The sequence below is a fragment of the Euprymna scolopes genome, chromosome 43 (assembly GCF_053919585.1).
Source record: "Euprymna scolopes isolate OS-2025 chromosome 43, ASM5391958v1, whole genome shotgun sequence".
Classification (NCBI taxonomy): domain Eukaryota; kingdom Metazoa; phylum Mollusca; class Cephalopoda; order Sepiida; family Sepiolidae; genus Euprymna; species Euprymna scolopes.
Window position 1 is genome coordinate 15,608,828 of NC_136524.1, and position 12,112 is coordinate 15,620,939.

The 12,112-nt window shown below is 28.1% G+C and overlaps 1 protein-coding gene across 1 annotated transcript in view; it reads left to right on the top strand.

Annotated features, from left to right (window-relative positions):
- The window catches only part of LOC145268203 (OCIA domain-containing protein 1-like), a 137,770-nt gene that overhangs the window by 89,219 nt on the left and 36,439 nt on the right, over positions 1–12,112 (top strand). The window contains exon 5 of the mRNA XM_080123466.1: positions 51–174. Within this exon, the coding sequence (XP_079979592.1) occupies positions 51–174 (124 nt within the window). The remainder of the gene's footprint in view (positions 1–50; positions 175–12,112) is intronic.

Here is a 12,112-nt window from a genome sequence, read left to right on the forward strand (position 1 = left end):
TTCATCTATACAACTAATATTAATGAATTTTTTATTTCTTCCAATTAAAGGTGCTGCATTGCTTGGATACATTTTGGGCAAAATATCATACCAGAATGAGTGTCGGCAAAAGATCATGGCTCTTCCAAATAGTCAACTTGCAGAAACATTAAGACAGCGCCAATCTAGAGGAAGGTAATTTTCAACTTCTTGATGTATTCTTCATAAATATCACATAAAAAGCAGCTTAATATTCAGTTTTATATTTAGTTTGATGTTTATTTCACATGCTTCATGTGTTGGACAGCTATTAGAAGTTAACTTCAAAACTAATCTATCTTTGGCCCTAGTCTTTATCTCATTTTTATGCACATTCTTATCATTTCCTCCTATGTGAACTGACTCTGCTACTTTAATTGTTAGTCTTGGGTAATTCCAACTATTGAGCAACTAATAAATTTTGTTTGTTACAAATTAAATGCAATGAATGAGGGAATAAAGCATTCAGGGAATTGCTATTTTTTATATCTTTTATGTTCATTGAGTCTTTTTCTCTAGTCCACTTTGAGTTTCACCAACATATACATGATGGCAATTATGTGTTCAGAGAATTCATTGTAGCATGATCATTCTTTTAACTTCAAATAAGCAAATATCATTAAATTTATTATAAATAAGTCTTAACTGAGACTTCTTGAATCAGTGCAATGCACAAAGGTTGCTACAATTTATTATATATTAAAAGAACAAAATTTAAATTTAGACACAGGTTAACTCACATCATTTAAAATATTACCTGCAATAATTTATGCACATATAAAGTTGAGTTTTTTCACTCTGACATTGATATTAAAAGCTTACTTTTTTATTTAAAAATTATTAAAATGATCTTCTTAATATACTCAGTCATAGATATGTGAGCAACTATATGAAGGTAACTAATTTGCATATTCTTTTGATAAACAAGTGTTAATTAATTACTTATCCATTTTTATGGTTTCTTATTAGATGATTGGTTTCATTTCACTATTACGTTGAATTCTATTTATGCATAGTTTCTACATTCTGCATAATTGCATGGAATTTAAGATGAAAACACCCTAGCTCATAAAAATAAGTGATCTTGTCAGTGTGTGTGTGATAAAAGTCTCTATCAAACCCCTCTCTAAATATTTGGTCTACAGAGTTAAAATTTGATATATTTGATGGACCTGTAGCACACTTTTGATTTGGTTTTAGCCATCAAATATTGTTACTAACGGGTCAAAATTGAAAACAAAACAGTTGACTTTGGCAGGGCAAGTTGAATAAAACGTTACATCTGCTGTTTCTTTTACACATGCTTAAAATTAAATATTCATAATTTTATAATAATTTGATAATTTTTAACCTATCATATCAATCTGTCAGTAGCTTAGACAGTAATGACATTGAAGCAATAAATAATGACTAAGGCTGGAGCGCTAAACGTTCTGGTTTCAAATCTGGCAAATAGTGCCCAAGTCATATTTTTTAAAATCATTACTATATAGCAGGACCCACGTACCAGAATTGTCTGGTTGAAGTTTGACACAAAGCCAAAACAGAATCAGTAAAGTCCCTCCCTCCTCACTGAAAGCAAATAAAACTATGGTTGGGGTAGGCGGGGGGCACTGCTGGCTCTGGAAAATAATGAGCACTGGCAGCCGTGGCCCAAATGAAATCATCTGACTTTGATTGTTTGACTGTGGCAGCTAGCAGAAGCCACTGGTGGTAATTGCCATCATTGTTGATTAATGGGAATTAGTGCTTGTTTGCAGCATTTAGTGGTCATCGCCTATTTGAGGTGATTCGTGTCATCTCATTGCAATGGCGGTCACTGTCGAGCACTGTTATTTGTAGGCTATTATTGCTTTATTGATGAATACATCCCGTGCTATTTTTTCGAATTGATGTTACAATTAAATAATGTTACAATATTTTTTTTAAATTGTTAGATGAAAGTACTGAATAGTCATGAAAATCATTGTTTGTATTCCACAGAAGTACATTGTGAACCATGTAAAACGGTAGTAGTATGTGATACCGTGTGTACACAACTAATCAGTAATTGTATTGTATTTGCGCAAAAAAATGTTTCATGCTATTCTATATTTTTTTTAATCAATGTTCTAATTAAATGTAACAGTATATGGTATACCAAAAAGAAAATGATGATGATGATAATAATGCTATGATATGTTTTTGTTAAATTGTTATGAGAAAGTACTAAAGAATCATAGAAGTCCTTGTCTATATTTCACAGAAACACATTATGAACCATGGAAAAATGTATCTTTTATGAAATCAGTATTGGAGAATTTAGGAAAAGAAAGAAAACTTCTATTAATAATAATATAATCAATAAGAATAACAGCAAAAGTATGAAGAAATGATAAACCTAAATACAATGTGCTTTCTTGGTATGGAGGCAGGGAAGTAGTGAAAAGTTCCGTTTTAATGGTTTGCCTGATAACAAAAACATCTATAGAAGAAAACGTACAATTGTGCTGGTGTGGGCTTCCATATATTACTGGGTCCCAGTGTGACAAAAAGATTATTTCGAGGGTTGTGGGAGAAACAACTCTAAAGAGGAGTAACATTTGCTACTACGTACATGGGAGAGAGTGATGCAAGAAGGGCCAAGTATAATTTTTGTAGAATGGAGATGAAATGTGCATATTTAAGTTCAACAAGACACTGAATTTGAATTGTAAGTGTGAAATATTTGCATAGAAATGGCCTCCATGGTTTTCGATAGTTAGAGGGGTAAAATGTCATATAGAGATATTGATCAATCAAGAATATATTCTATAATAATAAGAAACCTACATGAATTAAAATACAGATTTTCACAAGCATATTTTCAAATATTCTACTGGTATTTTATTTTCTTCAATTTAATCTTGAAATAAAAACGATGAACATATGAGTTGGTTTGTTTCATTTATCTCACCATCTTGTAGGAATAGTATTTTCTTTATTCTCATCACATATACACTCATGAGCAAAACAAAAGGGGCCAAGAGTGAAAGAAGGAAGAAATCGATTTTTCAATATTTTTCCATTAATTTTTGTTAATTTTAACTGAAAATTTCTATTTTGCAGATCATTATTATTATTATACATATAATAATAAGTGGAAAAATTAATGGTAAAACCGCATCTTGGCGAGGATATAAAAAAAACAGAATACAGGATTAAGGCAATCCAAAATGAGTTACAAGCAGATTTTTGATATTTTAAGAAAAGAAAATGTGAAAACCTCTCTTTCTGCAGTGAAGCAAATTGGTCAAAGGTTCGAAGTCGAATGCTTGGTAAAAGGGAAATCTGGATCTGGTCGCCCTAGAGCATCCACTTTGAGGACAACCACATGCTTAAATTAATTGTTTTGAAGGATTGAAAGAACATTTATGTTGACCATAGCAAAGAATTCAAAACAGGCGCTGGAAATTCTCTTTCTAGATATACAATATCTAGACGAATGAAAAAAAATGGGATTTTCTTCTAAAAGGTGTGCAAAGAAGCTATTTTTATCTAAGAAGAACATCAATGATAGAGATTTTTCTCGTGTTATGGCAAGAAAGATACAGATTGGTTCAGGAATGTTTTCTGGTCAGATGAATCAAGATTTTGTCTTGTTATTGATACTCCCGATGTTTCTGAATGGTGCAATTGAAGAACTGGAGAAAGATTTTCGGCAAGTTGCATAAAAACGACAGTTAAACACGGGAATGGAGGGATAATGGTATGGAGAACTTTTACTTCAGCAGGAGTTGGGGAACTTATTAGATGTGAGAAGTCAATCAATGCAAAGAAATACATTTCAATATTAGAAACAGGACTGTTACCAAGTATCCAGAAGCTGGGAATATCTAAGAACATTATTTTTCAACATGATAATGCCCCTGCACACACTGCTAAAGTCACAAAAAATGGTTTTCTGATAATTCAATTAATGGGATATTTTGGTCAGGTCAAAGCCCCGATTTAAACCCAATCGAGAATATTTGGCCCATAATATCTCATGCATTGGATGGAAGAACTTTTTCAAACAATGACAAACTGTGGGAAGCTGTGCAAAGCAAATGGAATAGCAACTCCTCTTCACAGTGTTTTACTTTGGTTGAGAGCATGTCTAAAAGGATTGATCTTTTAAAGTAATCAAAAGGGAATGCGATTCCATACTAAACATTTATTAAAGTAAATATCTTGTTCTGTATTATTAGTCTCGTTTAATTTTCCTTGTTCAACCGTTCTTTGTCCAATATAGCTTTTAGTGCGATAAAATATATAAAATTTGTTTAGCCCATATTTTTTTTCTCACAAGTGTATATATGCGCAGATCGTCATATAATGATTAGATCACTCTGACTGACGTTAAAAGCATGTAATAAGAATAAATGTTTAATTTCAACTGTATCTCCCATGGTTGACAGTAGCCAAATGGTTCAGGTCCTTGCTAATGAAGCTAGATATGACTTCTGTTGCCTGTTAATCGTGACACCCTGCACTGATGATTCCACAAAAATATATTTCTGTAGGTATTTAATAATTATATAAATTTGAAAGAGTTAATAAAGCCGAACAAATGCGTTTTTCTTTTTTTTTTAAGTTTTCACTTAATTTGGCGGCCAAGAGGTCAAAGTTGAATGAGTTGACCTTTGCAGACCAAACTCCTCTGCCAATTTTGGGTCTAAACAGTTGCAATTTTAGATGTAGGTTACCTGGACATGAATCAAACTTTTTAATATATATATATATATATATATATATATATATATATATGTGCAGATAAAGTTATGAACAGTACATAGGACACAAGCAAAGCCAGGCTGAACTGCTAGTATATATATATATATATATATGTGTGTGTGCAACTGACGTATTTGAAATTTAAATTCAACTGAAAGTACCTTTCTACGATAAATATTGACTCCTTAATGGTTTAACAACATATGATGACTTTAGTAGGGTTAATACAGATGCTCTGAAATCTTTTTCCGCTAGTTTGATGCTTCTAATGTTCTACTTATATTTGATCAATTCAGCTACTTTTGGGACACCCTATATATATGTGTGAATATATATATATATATATATACTGTGAAAGCAAAATCCAGACATTCAAAAAAGGTGTTGATAGCAACAAAAAGTGTATTTCATTTTACGTTACAATTGTTTCCATGTCCAGTCGACGATTTCACACATTATATCATTTGAAAATTTTCAAATACTAGCATTTCTTCAGGCAGTATAGTAATGCTCAATTATGAAATATGATAATTTTGTAGCTTACTCCTTAAGTCAACTTCTTTTAATTAAAACTCATTGGTATATGAAAACTTACTGAATTACACAAACTCAGTATATTACATACAAGTCTACATATATATATATATATATGTGAATATGTATATATGTGTGTGTGTGTGTGTGAATATATATATATATGTGTATGTGTGTGTGAATATATATAGGTGTGTGTGTGTGAATATATATACATGTGTGTGAATATATATATATACATGTGTGTGAATATATATATATATATGTGTGTGAATATATATCATAAAACTTTAATTAAACGTGGAAATACGATTTAAAAAATAGCATGGATCAGTAAGTGCATTAGCACCGAAAGTACAGAATAGTTAGAAAACATCCTCCCTCCCCATGTTAAGAATGGCTTTCTAAATAATGTCAATGCTTTAGTACCGTTCCTTGTCTGCTTAAGTTTAACTTTTGTTTATTAAATTATTAGAAGTCCAGAATAGTTACAAAACACCCCTACTCCCATGTTAAGAATGGCTTTCTAAATAATAACATCATTATTTCAGCAGAGTAGATTCTCTGCATAAGTACCATGTTTTGTTTTTAAATTGTTAGGTGAAAGGACAGAATAGTTACAAAATACCGTCCCCATGTTAAGAATGTCTTTCTAAATAACATTATTTCAGCATGGTATTTTCTATGCATACGTACTATCTATTTTTGTTTATTAAATTGTTAGGTGAAAGTATAGAATAGATGCAAAACTCCCTCCCCATGTTAAGAATAGCTTTCTAAATAATGGTATTATTTCAGCACGGTACCTTCTCTGCATAAGTACTATCTTTTGTTTATTAAATTGTTAGGTGAAAGTATAAAATAGTTACAGAACACCCTCCCTTTCCCATGTTAAGAATGGCTTTCTTAATAGCATTATTTCAGCACGGTACCTTCTCTGCATAAGTACCATCTTTTGTCTATTAAATTGTTAGGTGAAAGTATAGAATAGTTACAAAATAGTTACAAAACACCCTGCTCATGTTAAGAATGGCTTTCTAAATAACGTTATTATTTTAGCACGGTACTTTCTCTGCATAAGTACCATGTTTTGTTTATTAAATTGTTAGGTGAAAGTATGGTACTCATGCAGAGAGTGATCCATGCTGAAATAATAACATTATTATTTTAAAAAAAAGAATAAAAAAGTTCATATTTTCTTATATCGAAAACTAAAAAAAAACAAAATCAAAAACACGACTTTGACTCAAAAAGCATGTGACGAACTTTTTTTTTTTGCCTGATGTAATAAATAAAAAATGTTTAAATTAAAAAAAATTGGAAGATAAACAGATGAATTATGTTTTTTTTTTTTTTACTTATCGAGTAAACAGAAAATGAAATCTTTTAATTCGTTTCATCAAATCGTGGTGTGTGAAATGAATCGAACCAGAAGTTCAGTTCTATCAACAAAACAGGTTCGCACTACTTACGAAAAATATTTTTATTTTATTTAATATTTTAATAACTGGCGATGTAGATTTATTTTAATGACATAGAAACATCCCTTGAATCTAAAGATGGGTTGTCTGAAAATTTCAAGTAAATTGGTAATGTAGAAATATGGTTGTATCAACTTTGAACGAACCAAGAATTACATTTTTATATATATAGAGGTGTGTGGATATATATATATATATATATATATATATATATGTATATATGTATATGTGAATATATATATATATTTATTTACCAGTGGTGAAAAAACCGGACTAGAGTGCTCAATGTGTAGCCAGAGCAGTATATAAGAAATTTATTACTGTGAGTCCAGAATGAGTTTACATATTGTTTCAACTAGAGGAAGATCCTCAAAGAGAGGAAATATCCAACTAGCATCGTCAGAATTCATAGATGGACTAAGTTATAAAATCAAATAAGAATGGAAAAATCGTAGATGAAGGGGAGTTAGAAAAGAAGGGGGAAGTGGAGGGGAGAGGACGTTGGAATTTAAAGTAGTAGGAGTGTATATGATAAGAGAGGGGTTTATAATTAAATATTAATTATGTGTTAATTCTTATAAACGTTTTTTTTAGTTTATAACGGTTTAAACTTAAAAGACGCTATTCATATTTATAACGGCATAAGTAACAGTTAATTTAAAGGATCACCATGGCAACAGGTTGGAGAGTTAATGTTAGTGGGCATGGTGTGGTGGGAGGAGGAAGGAACGAGTTGAAAATGAGGTTTAAATTGATTTAGCCGGGCGGGGTGAGATTGAAAGATATTTATTGTTTATAAAAAAGGAAAGAAAAAGAAACGGAAAAATAGAATGATAAATTAATGAATTATACGTTACAGGTTTATTTTGATAGTATAATGATAGGTAAGAGTATCAGTAAGTAAATAAAATAAATTAAAAATAAATTAAAAATTAAAATATTAATAAATAATTGTTTATGATACGTAAATAAAATACACACACACACATAAATACACATACACGCGTACACCTGTACAACGTATGGAGGCACATCAATGGGGGGGAGAACACATGCCTAAGTATAAAAAAAAGAAAAAAAAACAGATACGTAAACATAAAAATATAAATATACATACATATACATGCATACATACATATATATATATATATATATATAAATACACATGCATACATGCACAAACATACATATATATATAAATAAATAAATTAGCCGGGCAGGTAGAAATTATACGTTCGGGTTTATATTAATAAAATAAAATAGGTGAAAATTTCAGTAAGTAACTTAAATAATAGATTAATAAAATTAAGGAAAAATTGTGATTAATAAAAAACACACATACACAAATACAAACACACGCATACATATGCACAGCATATGCACATACGTCAATGGGGGAAAAGCACATGTCTAAGTATATATAAATATATATACACAAATACGTACATATACATACATATATACATATATAAACATATATATAAATACAAATACACACACATACATACATATATATATATATAAATTAGCTGGGAGGGGGGGATTGAAAAATATTTTATAAATTATTTATATTTATTAATTTAATTGTCAGGCGCTGTACTTGAAAGAAAGAGAGAAGGAAAATAGTAGGATGAATTATAAGTTACAGGTTTATTTTAATAATATAGAGGAGGTAGGAATATCAGTAAGTTAATCAAATAATAAATTAATAAAATTATTAGGGAGATGTTTGTGATAAGTGAATAAAACACATACACACAAAAGTACACACACACATAAAAACACATGTGGAAGATACGCACACAAGTACAAATACATATATACATATACAACACACATATACATATATATACATATATATATAAAAATTAGCCGGGCAGGAAGAGATTGAAAAAATTATTTGTTGTTTTTTATTTATTATTTATAATTTTTTTGAATTGTCGGGCATTTAGTTGAAAGAAAGATAGGAGGGTAAATAGGTGAACTATTCGTTATAGGTTTATTTTGATAAAATAAAAATAAGTAAGAATATCAGTAAGTTAATTAAATAATAAATAAGAATTAATATAATTATAAAAAAAATGTTAACAATAAGTAAATAACGAAAACAAACAAATACATACACATGAATACACATGTACAAAATATGTACACACATCAATGGGGGAGGAGCATGTGCTTGAGTATATGCATATACGCAAATACGTAAATATATGTAAATAAGCTTCGTGTTAAAAAATATGATAATTATTATAGAGAGAATTAGTGAGAGGTAAATATAAAAGAAAAATATATAATATATATTATATGTAGATGGTAGATTAAATAATTAATTAAAGTAGAAGTTAAGTAAATGATTAGTTGTTAACAAGTCGATAATAGACCGAGAAGCAAGTCAGAGGATACCAATTGTGATAAGTACGTAATTAAAACATTAGAAATCAAGACCTAACCATGGAAATAGCCAATAAGAAACTATGAGGCGAGAACTCTAAGTAATTGGCAGATAATAAGGATAGACATATTACCAGACGTTATGGGTTGTAAATGTGTGGTAGATATGACTGCGGCATCGTTTATGGGTGTATAGTATTCATGCTAAGGGGCTTAGGGGGTAAAATTAGAAGGGGTTTGGCAGTTATTGTGATAAGAATGATAAGGGTTGGGATTTAGGTTTTAAATAATGACATAAGGAGTGAGTAAGGCAAATTTTATAATTTACATAAAAATGAATTAAATGATCCTAATTATGATATAATAAAATTATTAATTTTTATGTAAATTATAAAATTATTAATTCCATCTACTAACTAACTAACTAGTCATGCCTACGTAATATTTCTTGTTATTCGGGTTTTCTTTCGCAAATATTGTTGTTTGATAAACTACGCTTTTTGTTAGACATTTATTTTGGACTGGGCAAAGTGTGCGGTGTCTACAGTTGCATTTATCTTGTTCGTTATTAGTATTTTTATTTATGGTATGGTTGTTCTTGTCCGGGGTTGGTTTGTTATTATTATTATTATTGTTATTATTATTATTATTATTATTTCTGCTAGTGTTGGTTTTATTTTTGGCATGGTGTCTACTTTTTTTATTGTTTATTTTGTTGTTGTTTACATTGTTTTCATTTAGTATTTTGTTAGTATGTGCTTTAATTATCATCTCTAAATTTTCGCAACAACTGTAAGATAACTTCAAGGTATTTTTATTGAAGGTTGCGGGAAAGTGTTTTTCAATAAGATCTAGAAATTTCTTGCCAAGTTTTGTTTTTAACATTTGATTGTATGGGGCCGTATACCAAATTATAGTTCTTTTTCTTCTATTTTTGATTTTATTATAGTTGTTGGTGTTTTGTTGCTTATATTTGATATCGATATTTTTGTATCCACTATTTTTTAGGGCTGTTTCATAGATATTGGTTGACCTGTTAAATGCATTTTCATCGCTTGAGTTATTACTGAGTCTACTTACGATCGAGTTAGGAATGGACTTCCTTAGATTTCAAAACCCGATACTATGACCACAAAAGTACATTCAAAAATAAAAAACACCGTATAAAAACAACACTAGCGAATAAATACTGGGAACTCAAAGAAAGCGGACATTCGCCGGTAGTCGAATTGAAAATAATAAGACAAGCTACCACGTGCAGACATTTAGACAACCCATGTAAATTATGCCTCCATGAAAAATTTGCTATCCTGTACTTTAAAGAACTCCAAAATCTATTAAACTGTAGATGAGAAATAGCAAACAACTGTGTTCACAAAATAAAACTTACTCTAGGATAGCGATACAAAATAGCTTTAAAACTAACAATAATAATAGAAAACAAACAAATAAATAAATTAAATAAACATGAATATACATAAACGATCACACATATATGTATATATATATATATATATGTGTGTATGTATATGTGCATGTGTATGTGTGTACACATATGTATATTTATATATATATATATAAAAAAAAATGGAAAATGTCTACCTTAAACCACTAACATAGTCCTAAAACAGATCCTTTGTTCGATAAAATGCATGCCCATTGGCTGATAGGAAGGGGCACGGTGGATACTAGAAAGCTGATTGGCTAACTAAATATCCTCAACATATATAAAAACAAGAAACAACCACAGAATTCGCACATAAGCCTGACGAATCCTATAGTGGATGAAACGCAGAATATTCAGTGTAGCTTAATCGCCATATATATTTTATAAATTACTACCTAGCTCTACCTACGTATTGAGCACTTAAAGTTTACGCATAAATCTATACTTTCATATATTAATTTTATGTGACTAAATGAAGTAGTTATATATATGTTATATATATATATATATATGTTAATATATATATATGTTAATATATATATATGTTAATATATATATATATATGTTAATATATATATATGTTAATATATATATATATATATGTTAATATATATATATATATGTTAATATATATATATGTTAATATATATATATGTTAATATATATATATGTTAATATATATATATATATATATATATGTTAATATATATATATGTTAATATATATATATGTTAATATATATATATGTTAATATATATATATATATATGTTAATATATATATATGTTAATATATATATATATATGTTAATATATATATATATATGTTAATATATATATATATGTTAATATATATATATATATGTTAATATATATATATATATGTTAATATATATATATATATGTTAATATATATATATATATGTTAATATATATATATATGTTAATATATATATATATATGTTAATATATATATATATATATGTTAATATATATATATATATGTTAATATATATATATATATGTTAATATATATATATATATGTTAATATATATATATATATATGTTAATATATATATATATATGTTAATATATATATATATGTTAATATATATATATATATGTTAATATATATATATATATGTTAATATATATATATATATGTTAATATATATATATATATGTGAATATATATATATATATGTTAATATATATATATATGTGTGTGAATATATATATATGTAAATATATATATATGTGAATATATATATATGTGTGTGTGTGAATATATATATATGTGTGTGAATATATGTATGTATGTGAATATATATATATGTGTGTGTGTGTGAATATAAGTATGTATGTGAATATATATATATATATATATATGTGTGTGTGAATATATATATATATATGTGTGTGTGTGAATATATATATATATGTGTGTGTGTGTGTGAATATATATATATATATATATATATGTGTGTGTGAATATATATATATAT